The following is a 24,175-nucleotide window of genomic DNA, read 5'->3' as shown; positions in this document are numbered from 1 at the left end:
CTATAAAACTGTCACCCAGACACAATTTAAATACAAATCAGACTTTCATTCATTCATGAATCAGTCAAATTGATTGATTTATATATATATATATATATATATATATATATATATATAGGATCGGATTACAATGGAGTCTGCTATCTGTTGTAGAGGTGTAACATTGTATCAGGGAGAACATAAGTTTAAAGAGTGTGAATATAGTGAAAAATCAATAAATAAGTCAAAATTTACTAGCATATGGTTCTGGAATATATAATATTTAAAGTGTGAGCTAAATAAAGTAGTAAAAATGTATGTAAATATGAGTGATTTCGCTTCGTTATATTTCGGGGCAGTTCTTCCGCTAAATTTTACCCTGGATCTTGATTACGATACGATACAGCGACTTAACGCAACCGCACACGCGTTTTTCAACGAATACAATTCCACCGAAACTCCTAACGGAGATTCCATGTATGTGATTTTACCAATTACAATACTCTACGGAATCATTTTCGTAGCTGGGATAATCGGTAACGTGAGTACGTGCATTGTAATCGTTCAGAACAGATGTATGCACACAGCGACGAACTATTACCTGTTCAGTTTGGCGATATCGGATCTGCTTCTTTTATTGAGCGGGTTGCCTCCGGACATATACAACATGTGGTTTCCTGACGATTACGTTTTTGGTGAAGTGTCCTGCGTGTTTATGGGTCTGACTTCGGAGACGTCCGCTAACGCGACTGTTTTAACGATCACAGCTTTTACTGTTGAGCGATACATAGCCATTTGTCATCCTTTCTTGTCTCATACGATGTCGAAGCTTTCAAGAGTAGTGAAGTTCATCATAGCCATTTGGATGTTGGCTTTGTGTTTGGCTATTCCGCAGGCTATACAATTCGGTGTGGTCTATACCGTCGATCGGGAGAAGACGACCAGCTCTTGTACGGTCAAATGGCAGATGGTGGAGCATGCCTTTGAGATATCCGGTTTCGTGTTCTTCGTGGGACCCATGACGGTAATTACCGTACTGTATGTGCTCATTGGAGTCAAGTTGAGAACTTCGCGCCTGCTGCGGCCGACTGAGAACTCTATCAACAGCAATGCAGACCAGAATGGAGGCGCGAGAACTTATAAAAATGGCGTGTCCCAAAGCAGAGCCATCAAAATGCTCGGTAAGTTGACAATTAAGTTTTAAAACTATTATCTTACATTTACTTTTGTAAATATAATACACAAAATTGTACGACAAACAACAGATATACATTTTTTTAAATAATTTTATATTGATAACTCAACATAAATAGAGAAGAATATAAAAGGCCTGTCATAGGTTTGTTTAAGTGATTAAATGATTTTGATAAATTTGGTCACTTCTTTTGAGTAATTTGTGACCATTCTCTTCTTACCAAATATACGTCTTCGCATCTAAATTATAAAATGAATATTTTTTTAATAATTTCAATTAATTATCTATTTTTTATACTCGTATTCGTTAGTTATTTCTCCGTTCTTAAGCCTTTTGTCATCGATTTTCCACATTTTGATTACATCACCTGCCCATTTCTTTATTTCCCTCCATAGTTTAGTGGATACTGCGTTTGCCTACCATGCTAGATGTTCCAGTTACAATTCTGTGGGTCGTCAAAATATGTAAATATAAGTGATTTTTCACTCGAACATTTTTTTCAGTTAACTATGGACTGTCTAAAGAGCAGGCCTGATCTTCTTTCCTTCGTGTATTTAACGTTTAATGTTATGTACGTTATACGTTATGCACCATAAATTGCAGATAAAGATTAGAAGAAGAAGAAGTAATTCTGTATTTCGGAAGCTGTAGTGTTTATTTGGCACGTTTGTATAATACGCATACCTGCAACCTGCGGTAAATCAAAACAAAACGTCATGTTTGTGATGTATTGTGTTTTGATGCATACGAAATTCCGAATAGAGGAATACGGAATCACGATTTATCCGGGTAAGATTTATATCTTTCAATATCGCTGAAAAGGTAAACAAGTTGAATAAACGCTGAAATTTGAATAAGCATCAGAAATTGAGTTATGCAAACATTTTCGGCGGGTTTAAAATATTTTTCGACATTTTCAAAATTAAGTATATTTATATGATCTTGCTAATGTGATATTAAATTTATTTTAGTCGTTTCTTGGAATATATGGAACAGACATCAATCATGTCTTTCAAAATCTATATATTTTAAAACTATTGCTTTTAATCTAAAAGTTGACAGCGACAATCAATCTGACTGTCGCTGTTGCTAGAAGTCATGTCTTACGCGCTCGTAAAAAAAAACTATACATTCGTTTTTTTTTACAAAATATTTTTTAAAGTAACTTAAAATTCAATTAAATTGAATAAAATAGTGATTTTGATGGTAAATCCTGTGTCAAATAATTGCAATTATTAATTCAAATATATATTTTTTTATTACTGAAACTATTAACTATGATATAATTTTTTGACATCTCATCAAAGATGAAGAAGAATATGGAAGTCTGGGCATTTACGGGGCTGACGACCGTCATAGGCTGGTTTAAGTGATCACTTTACACACTTTACATCTCACCAATAGATGTCTCTAGTGAAGTTCTAGTGATTCAAGAACAAGGTTTCTAAATTGGTTCATATATATAGAACTTCCAAGAACAAGAGTAGTGTGGTTGTCAATAATGGGTAGAATTGGTGAATGTTACACGTGTGTAAAGTGATCACTTAAACCAGCCAATGACGGTCGTTAGCCCCGTACATGCCCAGACTTCCATATTCTTCTTCATCTTTGATGAGATGTCAAAAAATAATATGAAAATAACTCCATTAATTGGAGATAATCCAGATTTTGTGAACAAGTATTTGGACACACTCAAAATGTTGTAAATTAACTATGATTGTTATTTGTTTTGGAAATATATTTAAAGTGCGTTTTATGGCGATGCAACTAGAACGGACCTGAGACAAATGTGCCAAATGCCACAATCTTGACTAGGCAATATGTCGCTGTAAGCCAAAAAAGGAATCTTCGGAGCTGTTTGCTCTAATATGCAATTAATCTCGAAAAAAATCGCCAATAAAATAAAAAAATAAATGAGTGTGAAACATGAAGTAGGCAAAAGGAGTAAACTAGACTTATTTCAGTCAAATTTGATTTGTAAGTCGAATGTGAGGTAAAACGATGTATGATATATGTTCAATAGAATGATGTAAAGAATGCAAGGTTGAGATAAGCATTATCGATAAAATTAAGAAAAGCGTGTTGAGTTGTTTTGGGCATGTGAAACGAATGAGCGAGGAAATAACGGTAAAACAAATTTATGAGACGAATGTAGTCGGAAATAGGAGCAGAGGAAGGTGACCCGATCAGGAGTCAGAAATGTAAAATAATATGCATAAATGTGGAAGAGGCGACGATTGATCTCAAAGACAGATTGGCGGGGCGTTCTATTCTCTCTGCTCACCCCTGCGGAAAAACGAGCGTGAAATTCCGTTTATTTTATATTAAACTAAATGTGAGCAATATACTGAACAGCAATATAATAACGGAATTGATTCCAAATTTAGTTGATTTGACTTACTCTATGTGTATGTTATCATACGCATGTATGTATGTTATCATCAGCACGCTCGGCTACCGTTCTGGAGGTCCCGGGTTCGATTCCCAAGGGGGGTAAAATAAATATAAGTGAATTTTTCACTGTAATATTTATTCAATATTACCATGGACTGGTACCTGAAGCGGAGGGCTGATCACCTTTCCTTCATGTGTAAACGATCAAGATAACACTGCGTTTATATGACACAGTGCCCTATGCACCATTGGGGTGCGGATAAGGGTTTTATTATTATTATTATTATTATCAATACATTTGATAGGGCAAGAGTCATAAAATCTAATGATACCATTGCTGTTGAAATTGAACCCTTGATTATGTATGTAGTTACAATGTACTATTATTTGTACCCTTTTCGACACAAGAACTCATCTTGTAGACTAAAGCACATAGAGTACGTAGTATAACCTCGATAATAACTTCCGTTCCCCACCCCAAGACTTCATGATATTATGTGTAGTTGATAGTAAACAATTTCGTATCTGATTGAATATTAAAGGGAGGCTTTGTTTAATCAATACTATTCAATATGATGACGCAAAAGGGTTATATTCTATTTGTATACGATGCTTCAATTTTTAAACTCCTCCCTTTTTGTTGAAGTAAAGATAACCTTATTATTATAAATTCACAATTAAAAAATAAATAAACAGTTAATATTAAAACACATTTTCAATAATTGTTAGAAATTCATGTAAGTTTAACGATGTAGTTTTTAGATGAAAATTTATTTTTATCTTTTGTTTAGCAAGCTTTTTCGTGATTAAGTGGTGAAGCTGTTTATCTACTTTTGATAGAAAAGCTCGATTAGATTTCCAAAAGTAGTTAAAAATTAAATGAATAAGTTTTCATTTTTAATTTAAATTTCAGTTGGTAAATACCATCATTTCTTAAAATTCATCGTGATACGTATTTCAATGCATTCACCGTTTAAATATTTTCCCGTATTTTAAGAAAAAGTGGTATTTAAAAAAAATAATTAAATTTAATAATGAATAGATATAATCACAGTTGCATGTACATATAAAGTTGCAGTGATAAATGACCACGAAATTAATTAATGAAGAAAAAAAACATACAGGTATTTCTCAAATATGTAATCAAAGAAATACATAAGTTGTATTTGTAAAATTCATTAAAAGTGAAAAAAAGTACCACATAATGGATTTACGAAGAAAAAAAACTTCAAGGTTTTTATCAAATATGGAATCCAATAAATAATTCTGTTATTTTTGGAAAATGCATTTATTATGAACACGTAATAATTTCCGAATGAATTTGTGAAAAAAAAATCAAGGTGTTTATGAAATATGGAAGTAAATTTGAATTATTTTTTTTTACTGCATAAAAAATACAAACGATAAATTTTTCAGAATGCTGATTGTAAAACGAAATCTCTGAATTCAAGTTTTTAGGTAAAGCATTAATTAACGGCCGTAAAATGTTATAATTGACAAGGTAAATTTATTGCTCAAATTCCTCGCGCTTCGAAATGCCCGTTTAGTTTAGTGCCGTATACATATAATATCTGAAATTTAAGTACAGCGATACCATCGTGCCATTGGAGGTTTGAGTCTACTTTAATATCAAATCTCCCAGAAATTAATATCAAAACTGCGCAATAACTTAACAAAGTTCTTAAATGATAAAATATCTTTAATATACAATGCACGTTTGGTTTTGAGATCACGATTTTACTTTATATATTTTTCGAAATCAAGAAATCAATTTTTCGAATTCCGAATACGGATGTATTTCTTCCGCACAATAAAATCAAGGCAGCAAAAGAATTACAATTATATAATGTATTAAAATACACATTATTCTTTTCGAAAAGCTTGGATATCAAAAAAACCTTAAATTCTAATAATAATTTAATATATATATATTATATTTTTTCAAAATTCCTCACCTTTACTTTCCATTTTCCCTTATTCTCAAACTCCGTTTCCCTCTCCCTTGCTTACCCCCCCACCCTCCTCACTTACAGTACATTTAATTATTTATGCTTTAGTTTATATTCCGACCCGAAGATGGAAGCATCTGTAGCTTCCTAAACTTGTCGTTAAAATAAATACAGCTCAAGTGGTAAAAAACAGGTGTTCTCATTTACACTTTTATTATTTGCATAATTTATTTTTTATTTTTTCACCCTTCTTTTATTGACTAAAAAATGTAATTTCATTATTTCAATTCTTTAAATAATATCAACGATAGTAAAAAAGCTGTTGTCGAAAGCTTACAATAAAATGACCGGACAAGGTTATTATTTTTTTTAAATGGAAAAACCAGTTTGAACAGGGCTACCTGGATAAATTATTCATAAAAACATTTTATTCATACAGTGTTGTAGAAACAAAAGCACGGAGCATCGTCACACCGTGGATGAAACTAAGTGACATTTCTCGAGAAGCTGCAAAGGCGGTATCATTATTGTGATAATACAATCTCTCAGGGAAAAAATATTGAACAATAGTACAAGAAAAACGATATCTTCGGAATGTGTAGGAGAATTTGTGGCTTATTATGTACTCGTATATATAAATATATATATATATATATATATATATATATATATATATATATATATATATATATATATATATATATATATATATATATATATATATATATATATATATATATATATATATATATATATATATATATATATATATATTTATATATATATATATATATATTTACATATATATATATATATATATATATATATATATATATATATATATATATATATATATATATATATATATAAATATATATATATATATATTTATAAATACATATATATATATTAATATATATATATATATATATATATATATATATATATATATATATATATATAAATATATATATATATATATATATATATATATATATATATATATATATATATATATATATATATAAATATATATATATTAATATATATATATATATATATATATATATATATATATATATATATATATATATATATATATATATATATATATATATATATATATATATATATATATATATATATATATATATATATATATATATATATATATATATATATATATATATATATATATATATATATATATATATATATATATATATATATATATATATATATATATATATATATATATATATATATATATATATATATATATATATATATATATATATATATATATATATATATAACGTGGTAATATTTTCCTTTTGAAAATTAAGTGTAAATAATATGTAAAGTGGGTGTATAATAATAAAATAAACAATGTGTTGCTTTGTAATTAAGAAACGACAATAAAAGTTTATTCTTAATTAATCTTTACAATAATTTTTATATCTATCTGATTCTGACAGTTATTTTTTCCTATCGGATCTCTTTTGTTTAATTCTGTGCGACGCATGCGACATCTGTGGTAGAACTGTTTTATAATATGTAGGTACTTTTTGTAAGTACTTAATAAAATGTATAGGTAGGTACCTAGTTATTTTATTACATCTCCCCCCTTGGGGAAGAAAATTCATAGTAAAATTTTCACTCGTCCTCCGGATCATCTCCTTGAAGTGAAGGGACTGGTATAAGTTTAGTGATATGATAAAGGTTTGATTTTATTTTTTTGTGACCTGTATCAATTCTGTATATTGAGTTAGAAATTTTTTCAATAATTTTATAAGGTCCAATTTTTAGTTCATCCAATTTTTTTCTGTTTAGCTTGTTTCCATTTTCCACATACACCATGTCTCCTATGTTGAATTCGCAGCCTATTCTATTTTTGTCAAATAATGTTTTATTGTAATTATGTGATTTTATTGTATTTTCAAGCGCTATTTGCCTGTCTCTAATCCAGTCATTATTAGATTTTCCTTGTTTTAATTCGTTGGGTAAAATATTTACATCTGTACCATATAAAAGATAACTTGGGGAAAAGTCAGTGACTGAGTGATTAGTATTATTATATTTACTAACACATTCTTGAGCTATTGTGGTCCATGCTCTTCTTTTCCCTTTTTCATTTATTTTGCATCTGATTTTGTTCACCAATGTTTGATTCAGCCTTTCATTTAGACCATTTGAGAATGGTGCATTTACTGCAGTGAAGATTATTGGGATCCGCTTGTCATTTAAGAATTCCTTGAATTCTTTCGAGTTTATTCCTGGGTATTGGTCGGTGAGAAGCATACCAATATCCTCGGTTTCTGTTATTTTCATGACTAGTTTTATAAAATCATTTGCATTCTGAGTTTTCGAGGTTAAAATAAATGCGTATCTTGTAAAGTGATCCACTAAGAGATGTAGATATTTTTTTGTTGATCTTGAACCTCCTAAACCTCCAATTGTGTCTAAAGATATTATTTCAAAAGGCTTTGTGGCCGGGCCTAGATGAGACATAAATCCAAATTTCTTTTGTCCTCTTGATTTATTTTTAATACAAATTTCACAATTTCTACAAATTGTTTTTATGTTTTTCGTCAAATTTTTGGCTGTGTAATGTGGACTAATAGTCTTTTGCATTTGTCCAATTCCAATATGGCATAGGTTTTCATGTATGTCTTTTATGATTTCGATGCTAAACGGTTCTGAAAGAATTATTTTTTCTTTTTTCTTGACCTTTTTAAAATAGACATTGTTTTTTTCAATCCATTTGTTTTTTTTCTGTTGAATTCTTTCATTTTTATTCTGATCTCTTAAAATATCTTCTAATTTAACCAAATTTACAACTTTTAATTGTTCATCTGCATTTTCACTCGATTCTAATACTGGATTCCTGCTTAGACAATCTGCTTCTAAATTCTTCTTTCCTGGATTATATTTTATTTCAAATTCATATTGCGATAAATAATATGTTAAATCACCTAACTCTTCATCGGTCCTAGATTTCAGATTCATATTTTCCAAAGGTTTGTGATCTGAATAAACCGTAAATGATTTACCTATTAACCAGTATTGCCAGTATCTTACTGCTTCCTTAATTGCTAAACATTCTAAATATATTGCTTTTTTTTTCTTCTGAGCTTCATTTAGTTTTTTTGAAAAGTATGCCACTGGTTTTTCTCTACCATCGGGCTGCTTTTGTTTCAAAATGGCCCCAACACCTTCTAAAGAAGCATCGGTATAAATGTTGATTGGTAAATCCTGATCAAAAATTTCTAGAACGGGCTGTGAGCAAAGCATGCTTTTTGTTATTTCAAATGCTTTTTGGCATTTATCACACCAAATAAATTTTTGATTTTTCCTTAGTAAGTTATGCAATGGATCTAGTATTATTGCACTCTTTGGTATGTATTCATGGTAAAAGTTTATTTTCCCCAGAAATTGTCTTACATTTTTTATCGTTTTTGGAACAGGAAAATTCTTTATTGAAATCAAATTATCCTTTACTGGTTTTATTGAATTATTTTGAATTATATGACCTAGATATTTTACCAAGTCTGACGCAAATGCGCATTTTGTAAATTTTAACCTGAAACCTTCCGTTTCGATCGCTTCCAGCAACTGCGTTAGATGTTTAATGTGCTCAGCAAAAGTTTTAGAAAATATAAGAATATCATCTATGTAATTAACGGTGAAATCAGTAAGTTTATACTTTCTTAATATGTTACCTAGTATCCTTTGAAAAATTGCTGGTGAGGTCTTCAATCCAAATGGTAGGCAAGTCCATTGGAAATGTCCTTCTTGTGTAACAAATCCCGTCTTTTTTCTGTCTTCGATTCGTAAAGGAATAGACCAAAACGCTGAGTTTATATCTAGTGTTGAAAAAAATTTGCAATTCCTGGTCTTTATCATTAGGTCTTCAATTAAAGGAAATGGTTGGGCTTGAGGCACGAGGCACTACTATTTTATTCAAGTCTCTGAAATCTATACACAGTCTGGATTTTTTGTTTTCCTCTTTTTTAAATGCCAATGTAACAGGTGCAGCAAATGGACTGTAGGATTCTTCTATTAGCTTATTATCCAGTAATTTTGCAATTTGTTTTTCTATCTCCTTTTTATCTTCTACAGTACATCTGTAAGGCCTCTTACTGCAATATCTGTCTACTAGTAAGTCTATCCTCGCTTCGTATCCACTAACAGTGCCGATATCATATTTGTCTTTTGCAAAAACGGATTTATATTTGCAAATCAGTTCATTTATTTTAGATTTTTGAAATTGATTTAAATGATTTATTTTTATTTCAAAATCTTCTTCTTTTACATGTTCATTATAATTTATTTTGCATTCCTCGCTGTTATTATTTTCTGTATTTTTAAATTCACTATTTTTAATTTTATATTTTGTAGAAATTTTTTCTACTTTCTTTTTATTTTCATTTTTCAAGCATTGTCTCTGTGTTATTTTTAAGTCTTCATTTTGGATTAGTTTAAATTTTTTTATCATATCTAATCCTATCAAAAAATCATATTTGAAATTTTCTTCATCAATAATATATACATCAACGTTTTTTTCCAATTCAAATATTTTTATTTTCAAAGTCGTCAAACCGTTTGTCTTTTTAACACCATTAATTGTTACTAAATCTGCTTCATTCATATTGTTTCCTTTTCCTTTTAGTTTTAATAACTTAGAATTTATAAGAGAAACATTTGAACCTGAATCGTAAATTCCAAATATTTCAATTTGATCATTTAGTAATAGTTTGACATTTATTAATGGTGTTACTATTCGTTTTTTTGATCGGTTTCGTTTAACTTAGCTTCTATAACTGAATTGTTTACATGTCTGATAGTATTTTTATTATTAAACTTATCATCCTCCTTTGTTCTAAACCAGCACGTTACTTCAGGGTGATATCGAGTTCCCTTATTTAATTTTTCACAAATCTTACATGGACTTTTATCTTTAATTTTACCACTAGTTCTTAGATTTCCATATCTTCTTTGATCCGAAAACCTTTTTTTATTTACAATGTTTTCGTGTTTTTTTACTTCATTGAATAAATCGACTGTATCTTCTAATTTTTCTCTATCAATCTTATTAATTATAAATTCTGGTAAACCAGCCACAATAAGATCTACTAAGGTACCCATGTCGATCGTTCTTCTCATCTCCAACAAAAGTTTTTCCTTCCTTATGGCATAGTCTAACAAGGAACCGTCGTTATATTTAAAAGATAATGCAAACATTACATGGTTCCATCCCTTGTTTGTAAATGTTTTACAAAAGTTGTTTTTCCATACTATCCATTCTGAGTTCATGGAAAATTTTATCATCATCGAACTGTACCAATCTTCACAACTTTTATCCATAAACAATCTTAATATTTCAATTTTTTTCTCATCCGTTGTCACCTCAAAACGTGTGCATTCTTTTTCAAAAATATCCATCCACTGGTTTGCATTAGGATTTTTGCTTGTAAATTTTTCAATGATGAACTTCTCTGAAATATCTTTTAAATTTTGATGTTTGCTTACCTGAGCATTTTGTATTAATTTTTCTAGTAAGTTTTCTAATGTTTGAGGAGCAGTATCCATTTTATTTTTATTTTGTTTCTTCATTTTTGATTAACAAAATTGTCGTTTTATAACGTGGTAATATTTTTCTTTTGAAAATTAAGTGTAAATAATATGTAAAGTGGGTGTATAATAATAAAATAAACAATGTGTTGCTTTGTAATTAAAGAAACGACAATAAAAGTTTATTCTTAATTAATCTTTACAATAATTTTTATATCTATCTGATTCTGACAGTTATTTTTTCCTATCGGATCTCTTTTGTTTAATTCTGTGCGACGCATGCGACATCTGTGGTAGAACTGTTTTATAATATGTAGGTACTTTTTGTAAGTACTTAATAAAATGTATAGGTAGGTACCTAGTTATTTTATTACATATATATATATATATATATATATATATATATATATATTGATATATAAATAATTAGTTTCAAACTCTCTTCATAAACCACATGGTAAAAAATTTTGTAACACATTTGTATCGAAGTTTTTACTTTCATTATTAAATTATTTGTTTTAATTTTTAAAAAATACGTTTATAACATTTGACTTGAAATTCTTGTGTTGCTCTGTATAATATGAAAATAACGTAAAGTCACTGTTTCATTGGCAGAATCAATAATTTATTTCGTGATTAAGATAAAGTTTAGTTAAATCTTATCATTTGCCAATCAATAAAACAATGTTTGTTCTGTTTTCATGTAAGAATAGCCTTTTTCAGTGAAGTGAAAATTTTTTAAATTAATCTGGATTTTTATACCCTAACATTTAAAAATTGTACTTTCCTTGAATAGGCCATAAGGGATAGAATAATCTCTTACTAATCGATTTATCGAGGAAGGCTTTATAACTTAAATTTTCGGTTGTCGCCATCGTACCACACCACATCCTATCATAATTTAGGATTAACTGTGGGGGTGAGAATACTGGTATTGATAAATCAATACATAGACCATTTCAGAGCTTTCTATTTCATTTTCTTATATAATCATAACCAGTGGCATACTTCCGTTCAATCTGAAGAGTCAGTAGAAAAAACATTAAAAAAAACTTCATATTTTAAAAAAAAATGTATTCTAAAAAATTATGTAAGTCTAAAGTCGATGTTGGGTCATATTTAAGGTTTTTTATGCATTATATCGCAAAGGTAATCTGTTTTGCCAAAAATTTAGTAAAATATTTTATAAATAAAAATTGATGATGTTTTAATAGAGCAAAGAAATTAAATTGATTAAAAGAGCAATAGGAAAAGCAAGTTCGCCATATTTAGTGCGCTGGTTGCGAGCTGGTAAGATCACTTTACGCGTAGCAGTTGTTGTGGCCGATTGAAGCGTGAGACGTCTATCAACAAATTCGTCTTTATTAAACAGCTCGTTTAGATACACTGAAGCCATATTACATATCGATGGATATGTACATTGCTCCTGTTCACTTATACGGCTATGAAACATGGCACCTTACAAGGTCCCAGAGCAGCCGTGTACTGAGCATTGAGAATAGGTGTCTGCAGAGAATTTTAGTGGGTGCGGGGGTTTGACTTTGTGAGGAATGAAGAGATAAGGCGTAGGACGCATCAAATATTGGTCACAACTGTCCTCAAGAAAAAGCAATTCATTTGGTTTGGTCATGTACTCCGCATGCCTACTGAGAGCCGTAATCAAGCTTGCCTCTTTTACAAGGCATCAGGTTCGCGCCGCCCAGGACGACCACTGCTGACAATTCGTCGGCAGTTCTCGTTAGAAATTCGGGACGCGGATCTGACTTGGGAGGATGCATGGGAGCTGGCAGCCGACAGAAAAGCCTGAAGACAGTTTGTCCATGTGCTCCACCTAGGGAGCGGATATGGTTTAATAAAAATAAAATTCATTAGTAGACAGAATTTATACTCTACCTTTTCGGGAAAGCGTAATCAATGCAGGGATCTAAAAAATAAAAGAAAAATATAGTTTATAATGAAATATAGTTTTAAAGAAAGGAAAAGCTTGACACTTATTCAATGTAGATTCTCTTGATTTCAATGGAAATTCCATTTAAGTATTTCGCGTTGAGTGTTGAATAATCGCTACATACTTGAACAAGTGTCAAGTGAACAAGAGAGCTTTGGTTTGTGCTTTTAGCGCGACAAGGAGAAAGCTTCATTTGTGGCGGGAGCCCATTGTGAGAAATAAAGTTGTTTGAAATCGTACAAAATAATTTATGAAAATCTCAAATCTAGTATTATTTACAAATTGCTTTAAAATTTCGTTAAAGCATTGCATTCCAATAATAGTAACAAGATAAAATAGGTTTTTTTTTGTAGAATATTTTTTTAAATACAATGACAGTGACAGTGTTGAATGTAACAGCAACACTCGCAATACCAAATACTGTTCATGGTGGATAACGTGCTTCTTAACACATGCTGTCATTTTCATTGCTTCACTACCATTTTTTAATGAAACATGTCAAAAATGTATGTTTTTTATTTTCTTTAAATTTTCAATTTCAATTTATTCAATAATTAATATAAACATTACAAACTTACATTTTAAAAATTCATTTTTTACAAAAACAAATTAAAAAGTAAGCAAGAAGACTCTTGTTAAATGTGTAGAAAAATCATGCTTCGGAAGACTCCTTCGGACACATGGAACAGATCAAAATCCAATGTGATATTGTTCAACATAGCGGTAGCTCTTCCTACAGGCATAACCATTGGCAGGTTGGTCCTGTGTATAGGAATGTGAAACAATCTATGCCGACGCTGTCTTAGGTAACTATCGGGAACATACAGACCAATGCTCTGGATAATTTCAGGATTATCGATCATACCGCCCAGCAATCGAATTTTCCATATAATCAGACTTAGCCACAGAAACGCATGGTCGGAACAGCTAGTTCATAATAATTATAATAAGGTTTGCAAAGACAGACTAGTATGGCATTCTGTTCTCTCTGTCTACCTGTGCGGGAAAACAGCCCGATAATTAATAAGTTTCTTTTATAATAATAATAAGCACAATGCTTAGTCATCGATATACATGGAATTAATGTAGGGTAGATACTGCTTGCATACTTATATGGAATGCACGCCACTGCACTGGTAACAATAGTAGAAATTCGTCTTATAATACAAATATAATATATTGGTTATTTTTGCTTAAGGAATAGTATGGAAATGTACCAAAATCCTAATGATTTACGAGCTAAAGAATTGCTATAGTATCTAAAAATATGCATTACCATAAAATATCGATGTTAGCAATTCCTTATACCAAAACTCGTACACATTATCACTAGTTTATGTACGTATTCGTTGTACGAGATACTGCACTAAATCATGAAAGGCAAAATAGAAGGTCGATGAGATGTGGGCAGAAAACAGATCTCCTGGCTCCAGAATATACGAGATTGGACGGGGATCAAAAAAGTCAAGGGGCTGTTTAGAGCTGCCCAAGATTGGAACAATTACTCTTAAGTGATAGTCGACATCTGACATGACATACAAAGAAGATGTATGCAACCCTGTGTCTTCCAACATTGCTGGTTCTCTCCTTTCTGACTTTTGATTCCTCTTCTATTCCATTATCTTGTTTTTCACCCCGAACTTCTTCACTTAAAACTTTCATATAAAATTAAACGACAGTAATTTAAAATAGAAACTTTATATAAAAGTAATTTTTTTGACATCTCATCAAAGATGAAGAAGAATATGGAAGTCTGAAAATTTACGGGGCTGACGACCGTCATAGGCTGGTTTAAATGATCACTTTATACACGTGTAACATTCACCAATTCTTCCCATTATTGACAACAACACTACTTAAATTCTTGGAAGTTCTATATATATGAACCAATTTAGAAACCTTGTTCTTGGATCACTAGAACTTCACTAGAGACATCTATAAGTGAGATGTAAAGAAGCTTTTTTTTTAAATCAGAAACTCTTATATTAGTATGTGAGGTCTGAACCCTGAAAACAAAAAATGAAAATTACTCCTATAATTGGAGATAATCCAGATTTTGTGAAAAAGTATTTGGACACACTCAAAATGTTGTAAATAAAAAAAATTATATAAAAAAGCTATTAAGCTATCTTATCTGTTTTCTTTAAATAAAACATTTAAAATGTTGGAAGGGTGAATTTTTATCATAGAAATGGAATTTGACAGCTATATTTAAAGGTGTGTGACGTTATACTCGTATGTCTATTTTTATTGATATTTTAAACATTTATGACATTTGTTTTGCGGTTAGCTTTTTTTGTTTCAAGATATTTAAACGTATTTTACAGAAGATGTTTTCTTAAAAAATAAGCCATACTTCGAATATTCATGAGTAAAATCAAGAACACCTCAATACGTTAAGCAATTTGACTGATACTAAAACTGTAGTTCACAAAACATAATAAATTATGTATGTTAAACTCGAAACAAAGCGTTTCCATAATAAATTCTGAAGCTCGTTCTAACGCAGAATAGCTTTTAAGTTACAAACAGCTTATAAAATTATCCGAACTTCTAAAATTTATGTGTATAAAATTGTAATTGTAATCTTCCCTTGAGATAAAATAACTACCGTGTATTCATGTGTCTAGTAAAATTAAATTGGATAAAAAAGATGAAGATACTTCACAAAAAAAAAAAAGTTTTGTTTTTAAAGAAATTTGTAAATCAAAATTTCAACTGACGGTAGTAGCACCATTTGTCAAAATTTTATTTCTTTCAAAAATTCAATAAACATTTTAAAGGAATTCTACAACAGTGTATATTCTTCTAACCCGTATCAGCACGTAAAGGTGCATTGGTCACTGTATCACATATAAACAATGTTATTTTTATAGTTAAATACACGAAGAAAGGGTGATCAGTCTTGATCTTCAGGTCCAACCAGTCCAGGGTCATATTAAATAAATAACAAACCAAAAAAAAAACAATCACATTTCATTTGATCTTGGGAATTGAACCTGGGATCTCCAGTATTGTAATCTAGCGTGCTAACCACTACACTATGGGGGCGGACAGTGCATATATACTACATTATAAATTAATGCAATTTGCCTGTTCTAAAATACGCAGAATGGTGAACGTCATACAAGTACATACATATGTAAATCAAGTGATCACTTATGCTAGGTTGTAAGCTCTAGAATGCTTAGACTTTCATATCCCTTTGATTTAAAAATAATAGATCCATCGACACATTTATACGATAAAATAAATCGTATAGTATGTCATATATCTCAAAATATTTAATTTAATATATAGTGTGATTTATATGTATGATATAACTGTATAACCTATAATACTGTTTGAAATCCATTGGGTGATAAATCCAGCTTCTTGTAGAATAAATAATACAAAATGACAACAGTTATTACGAATAAGAATCAAATAAATATTCAATATATCAAAATGATGCAAAATACACTGAAAACTCCGAAGTTCATGGGAATAGTATACTGCCATAATTCACCAATTTCCTTTCATCTCATAAAACACAAAATATTCAAAAATTACAGCTCTGCACGTATAATCACCTGCAAGCTATACATCATTATTTCGAGCAAGTTACTATCAGAACACTTGCAGGGGTGAAATTCCCGCGAGCTTTCATACAAAATGATACTAGTTCTTTTTGTAAAGCAAACAAGACCATCCTTTTACGAGCTATTCGGTCCTAATGGAGCGCGCAACCCATTCGCTATTGTGCTGTACTTGTATGAAACTAAGACCAGACGAGAGTCAGTTTCGCAGAGATTTTATATTCGCTTTCTTAAATTATGATAACCTACATAGATGGAATTTCATGGATACTTGTTAAATTACATTTTACTGTCGTATAAAGATTACATGAGACTCAAAAGCTCTCTGGGTCGAGAAGTTTTGTTTTTATCATTTTTATTTTTTTATCTTTATTCTAAACCTTAACGTGAAGTATGCGACCCTCTTAGGTCCATATGACGTACAGGTAAATTATTTTATACGTACATACTCGTATATATAGTTTTAAAAAAAATATAATATTTTGAAATTTTGAAATTTTGTATGTCCGCTTCCATGGTGTATTGGTTAGCGTGTTAAGTTACTGTGCTGGAGATCCCGGGTAGTTCCCAAGGAGGGTGGTAAAAATAAATATTAGTGATTTTACACTTAGTACAAGTACCCTTGACTGATCCCTGAAGCGCGGGAGTGATCACCTTGCTTTCATGTAAGTATCGACCAAGATAACACTGCGTCAATACGATGCAGTGCCCTTTGCACCATTGGGTGCGAATAACGGTTAGAAGAAGAATTTCGTATGTAAAATACTTTCTGTTAACTACAATATGCTTTACAAAATTTTACGTAAAATTTGCGTAGGCCATAAAAAATGAATACTTTCTAGGAAAAAAAAACATTTGTTTCAGTAATACTATTGCTTTACCCTACAGTTTTCAACTCCCCAAATACGAGTATCATTACCCCAATTTACTTACCTTCGTCGACATGTTGAGCTAAATCTGTATTGCCAGGTGACATTGTATCGCAATACTAAAATTCAATCACTGAGGGACGCTCCGAAATGGTACCGATATTATGCTGTGTATATCTTAACAGTGTGGGTTTAAATTGATATAAAAGAAACCCCTTTTAGCCCTTTCTGCTGATAAGGGTTTACCCTTAATGTGGTCGCTCAAGAGAATTCTGTTTCTGTTTCGTCTGTTTCGGACGTACATATGTCGAATTGTGTATTTTTCCCCTTTCAAATGGTCAGCGCAAGTGCTATTTTTAGATAAAAACATGTTTTTATATATGTACCTACTTTATACCTGATCCATTTTGATATGTCGCTCACTCCTTTCAAGAACGTCAATCGTCAATTTTCAGTTGTGAATGTTTTCGGAATGCCTAGAAAATGTACTATATCCCAGCAAACGAGGCATATTTTTAAATTAACATTTACCCGCTACAGGGCAGAAAGTGTTGTTTTTGCATTTTGAAGAAAATGCATTGTTTAATTATTTTTTTAAATAAACTAAATATTTTTCAAATGGAGAAAAAACCTTCAGGATTCACTTAAAACGATCTGTTGCACAGTTAAAAGTTCAATTAGTGGCTTGATATTTATTTGAAAAACATTGTATTATATTTTTAAACTTTAAAAACGTTCTACTGAAAAATCAAGTTTTTTTTATTTATGACGTTCTTGAAAGGAGAGAGCGATATGTACTTTATACCTAATCTATTTTGATATGGATCAAACATTAAATATTTATGTTTTATGTTATATTCAACTTTTTGGCATTCTATGCTCTTTGTCCGCCTCCGTAGTGTCGTGGTAAGTGCAATTGGCAACCAAGCTTGAGGTCTGGGTTTAATTCCTAATTAAATCGAAACAATTATTTGTGATCTTTCACTATTTCAATATTAATGTATATTCCACTGAAGCGTTTGATCGATCACCTTGACTTGACTAGTAAGCGATAAAAACAATACTACGTTGTTGCAAAGTATAGGAAACCCCCATATAGCGCTGAGGTTATCGGATGGAACTTTATAAGGAGTTAATGTTTTGATTGTATTTTTATATACATATTTACTAGTGGAAATGACTAAAATGAGTCATTGAATTAAAATAATATTATGAAACATTTACCCCCTATAACGTTCCCTTCGATAACGCAGTACCTATCTCAACGTTAAAGGGGGATTTACTTTGGTACCATATGCACAATTTGGTGTAGATAAGGGTAAGAATAATGTATGGAACAAGTTAATTACACCCGTATTCATAGCTTCTGTTAATATTTGACGTTGTATTGGAACCAGAACTGCGTTGTGAACTACCAGCTTATCTAAACTTTTTTTTTATATTCACTCTGTTCCCAGCATTCACTTTCCTTCGTATATGTTAATCGATTTTCCATCTCTAGAAAACATTTTACCCAAATATGCAAAATCATCTACCTGCTTCAATATAAGTGCCAAATACGTTACCTAAAAACACACTAGAAAAAAAAACTTTTAGAGGCTTGAATTCAAAGAGCATTTTAAATTTAAGCTGGAGGCTCTATTTCTCCTACATTCAATCCAAAAGGGTCGCCATAAAGAAGGTCCTAAATAGGGTTGTCACACGGTGTTCTAAAAAGGACCTAACCGGAGCACAGGAGGAGTGAAGGGGCTCGGTAGTTCCATATTGAGTGCCATCACTAATCCGCATTGTTGACTTGACCTAATCCGGGGCATTGTTTTTCTACAAGGCTGTGATTGCCACTTTTTCTTTCATTCAATTGTACGCACACTCGTTATTATGATCATCAAATTTGGAGGATAAAGAAAAGGTTTTTTATACTAGCAATAAAATACGGAAACCGAAACAAAGAACGAAAGTTGTACACGTTCAATTGAAAAATGTCCTGATTTTATACTTCGTAATTTTGTGGTTTGTGTCATTGTTATCATTGTTGTGTCATTTATTATCATTTTGTGGGCTTTTTTTTTTGACCTCGAAATAAATAAATAGAATAGTTACATTTTCTTAAAATCAAATTTCATATTGATCTAAGGAAATTAAACATCTTAGATATCAAACACATGAAATTTAAAAGTCTATAAGGTTAAATATAAATGTGAATGTTCGTTTGTTCAAATTTTTAAATCATCTAAAGATACTAATCGATTGTATTGAAATTTTGACATAACGTGGCATTTAACGTGCGTATTAATATATATTCCAGTGACATGTGTAGCTATACACAAAAAATACCCGTGAAAGGTAAAAAAACTTTTTCAAAATTTCCGTAATGGTAGCGCCATCTGTTAATTGCTATAGTAACAAACAGATCTTTGCTCAAGATAGATGACGTGCTTCTTGAAAGCTGCTGTTACCAACCGTTTTCAGCGTCTTGGATGGCATTGTTGTTTCATAGATTTAAAAAAATGTTTCTCATTAATTGTTTCGGCAGCCAATTTGTGGTGATACGAGTATCTATCCGTCTTCAATTTAAATTTAACCTGGTAAATATTTATATTTGAAAAAATTCTTGACACGTGTTTCGATGCATTCCGCATAATTTTCAAATACCGTATTAAAATTATGCGGAATTTATCGAATCACGTATCACAATAGATTTTAATATACCGTAAAGTGGGTATACTTTGCACCATGGGTGATACTTTGCACCACCTTCTGTAAAAAAATTGTGGAGCTGGTCATCTCTGATACATGTCATTTTTCATTCTACTTTCTTTTGTTTCTGATAGATGGCACTTCAATTTACTTTTTGGTTTACAGAAGTAACAGTCGGTCGCTATTGCTTCAATGCGTTTTTCCTGTCCGAATGTAAAGAAAGTTTTCTGTCTGAAAATTGTGTCCGAAAAAATCCAGTGTAATCAGTATACTGAAACAAGTTACAACAAGTGAGTGGTCTCTAAATCGTAGGTAGGTAAGCCCTGCTTTTCTCAAATGCTGTATTTTTTAGTTACGTTGTCTAGTTTATGTAAAAATAATATTTTTTTAAGAACTGACTTGTATTGACCACTTTTGGGGTAACATTGCACCAGGTGCAAAGTATCTACAAAAGGCCATAGTTAATTAATTTGATGAAAAGTCTTAAAACGGCTAATACAACTTGACATTTTTGCTAAATATCTATAGGTTTTGTGTACTTACTTAATTCCTGATGGTATATTTTTTTCAAAAATGTCAAGAACACACAAACAGCAGAGAGTGGAGCAGTGTTTGGAGGCCATTCGAAATAGTACAATCAGTCAAAGAAAGGCTGAAGAAATTTTAAAAATCCCCAGAAAGACGATTAAATATAAGCTCAAAGGTCAGCACACAAAACCTGTGGGAAAACCTCCGATATGTGACAAGGGCGAAGAGCAATCTTTCGTAAACTGCATAGTAGACATGAATGAGTACGGTTTCCCAGTGAGTGTTTTTAACATTCGCTACATTCTTATAGCCTATTTGAATAGATTTGGCAGAAGAATACGAATATTAAAGAGCAACGTACCAGGCTCTGAATGGATAAGATCATTTTTGCAAAGACATAAAACCTTGACTGTTACTAAAACTAGTCAGTTGCTTAATCGGTTGCCATTAAAAGCGTATGACGATGACGTGCGCCAGAGTTTTCAACAGTTTTTGGAAGAAAACAGATTCAACCCAAAGAATTCAGTCTTAAAACGCAGGAAAACGATACCGATAGAACCAGGTAAGAGTATTGCTCACGATCCAAATGTCGAAATGAACGTTGACGAGACACAAATGCTACCTGAACCAACTACATCAATGATCCCATCTTCCGCATCGAAATTTCCAGCATATTTAGCATTAACTGATAATAGTTCACACGGAAGCTTTGAGGAAGAGGGAGAAGAACAAAAACGATGACTGAAACCAGTTATCGTATTTGTTCTTCCGTTTCATTAGGACCAGTAAAAAAGAAGGTGGGAGAATATGTTGTATTTCATTATGAAGGAGAAAAATTTCCGGGACAGATTTTGACAATAAAGAAAGACAGAGCTGTTAAATCCATGCAGGAGAGTCTCAAATCGTGGAAGTGGCCGATGAAGGATGACTTTCTTCAATATTCTTGGAAGGATGTAGTGGGTTCCATAAAAGAACCGAAAATGCAATCCAAAAGGGGTTTCTTTACCGTCCCGGAACTTGACCATATTTAGACCTAATTTAATTTTAATTCCTATTACCTATGTAGTACAATATGTTTTAATATCCACCTTTTATTTTATATAATTTTAAACCTTCAGTATTGGAAAAAAAAATCATTTTTGTTAGATTTTTCAATATTTTTTTTTTAAATTTCTATCAACTGTCTTATTTTTCCATAATTATACAATATTATAATCTGCATTTAGCGAACTGTGAGCCAAAACCCTTCATAAGGTGCAACGAAACTTGTAGGATAGCCTTTACTTTGCATAAATTTGGATTCTAGTACGAAAAGTGTAGAGAAAATACCATGGTGCAAAGTTGTACTTTACCCCGGGATACTTTGCACCAAAATATATATATTAAAAAAAAATATAGGCAAAATAGATAAAAATTTAAAAATGTGTCAGACATGTTACAGGTATATGTGTTTTTACATTGCAATAGTTGAAACCTCAGAAAAAGTAAAAAACCTGATCTGAATAGACAATTTTTTGAAAAAATGCAGTATTTTGGTGCAATGTATACCCACTTTACGGTACATTGGAATTTACTTAGTAAACCCAAAATTTTAAATATTATGTTATCGATATCACAAAAGGTGTTTGAAAATGATGAGAACGCATTAAAAAACACACACATAAGTCACAATAGATTTCATGAAAAAAGTTGTATTTATAGTTTCGATAGTAAATATTTAGTATATATTTACATTCTTTATTACCTCGATGTCATTTATAATCTTATTTTACTTTTTTGTGTTACTAACAGTAAAACATTTAGTAAAAGTTTTTCGGTAATTTAATGTAAATTTTGGATTGAAAAACAAATTGAAAATCATTGACTCTGCATCTTTAATACGATAGCAATTATAAACCAAATGAGAAAAGCACCATTTTTATTTCATCTGTGTTGTTTTCGTATTTTCAGAATTACTAAAATGAGACTAGTTTGAAGAAAGTTGGTATTTTATCTTAACGTTTTGTTTCGAGAATCAGCGAAACAATTATTTCCTTCATAAAAATATATGAAAGCTCTTGGTTCGAAAAACAAACAGAAGAATATTAAGATTTAGACTACGTTACGCAGAAACCATCCAATTCACAAATCGACTCGCTGAGATAATCAAATTTGATCAAATGTTTTCAGTTTAAAAATAATATGACATCACTTTGTTCAATGGTAAAAGTTAGGTTGATTTTAATGTTTATAAAATGAAACAACGTTGTTTTAACAATTTTTTTTTAAATTTTTAGTACACTTTTTAACCTACCAGTTTTGACTAAAACCTTGTCATCATCAGTGTAATTCGTAACTGGTAAGTTCAAAAGTGTACTTATAATAATAAAGTGGTTAAAACAAAGTATAATATATTAAGTAATAATTATATAAAGTAATTAACTTAATTTTATAAAGTTTATTAAATGTGCCACAAAGTATTTGCGAAAAACATTTAAGAAAAGATTTTAATATTACTATAAAGAAGCATTGTTAACTGTGTATTCAGCAAATAAAATTTTACTATTGATGAAGTAGCATTTATCATAAAGTATTTTTTTTTACAAATTGTGGGGTGGATGGTTTCTGCATGACGTTGTCCAGTTTGTCTCTGAAGAGCTCTCGGCCAATGAGAGCCTTCGATGTGTGGAAGTTTACAGACAGATTAATGTCACCCCTCTCTCTGTCGTGTTGCTGGAGATATTTCTGACCTCAATAAATTGCTGGAATTCGAAATTCGAACCGATGTCATTGTGCGCCCGAAATACTAAAGCCAAAACGCAAATTGCGCGAGTGAAATAAATTGGTGACCCCGCCGGCACGTATCGCTGCGACAGGGTTAACTCGATTAAATATATATATATATATATATATATATATATATATATATATATATATATATATATATATATATATATATATATATATATATATATATATATATATATATATATATATATATATATATATATATATATATATATATATATATATATATATATATATATATATATATATATATATATATATATATATATATATATATATATATATATATATATATATATATATATATATATATATATATATATATATATATATATATATATATATATATATATATATATATATATATATATATATATATATAAATGTGTAAATTAATGTGTGTCTGTGTTTTTTTTTTATAATTACCAAAACATATGTATCTCAGTTAGGTACTTTACTTTTATACATATACACAAATTCATTTTGAGTGTATTCAAATACTTCACACATCTGGACTTATTTATCTTGGACATTATTTTTGACATCTCAACATAGTGATCACTTTAGCCTGCCTATGACAGTCGTAAGCCCTGTCCTTTTCCTTATTCTTCTTCATATATATATATATATATATATATATATATATATATATATTGAGATGTCAAAATTTGTGATAA

At 30.4% G+C, this 24,175-nt stretch overlaps 1 protein-coding gene across 1 annotated transcript in view; it reads left to right on the top strand.

Annotated features, from left to right (window-relative positions):
• Positions 1-222: 222 nt before the first annotated feature.
• Positions 223-24,175, top strand: part of LOC148304779 (pyrokinin-1 receptor-like) — an 82,256-nt gene continuing 58,303 nt past the window's right edge. Inside the window, exon 1 of the mRNA XM_088267777.1 lies at positions 223-1,160. Within this exon, the coding sequence (XP_088123903.1) occupies positions 293-1,160 (868 nt within the window). The 5' untranslated portion in view covers positions 223-292. The remainder of the gene's footprint in view (positions 1,161-24,175) is intronic.

Source organism: Brachycentrus maculatus, unplaced genomic scaffold, assembly GCF_059751285.1.
Source record: "Brachycentrus maculatus isolate JH-2025_06_01 unplaced genomic scaffold, ASM5975128v1 h1tg000305l, whole genome shotgun sequence".
In the NCBI taxonomy this organism is placed as follows: domain Eukaryota; kingdom Metazoa; phylum Arthropoda; class Insecta; order Trichoptera; family Brachycentridae; genus Brachycentrus; species Brachycentrus maculatus.
This window is presented reverse-complemented; position numbering and strand designations above follow the sequence as displayed.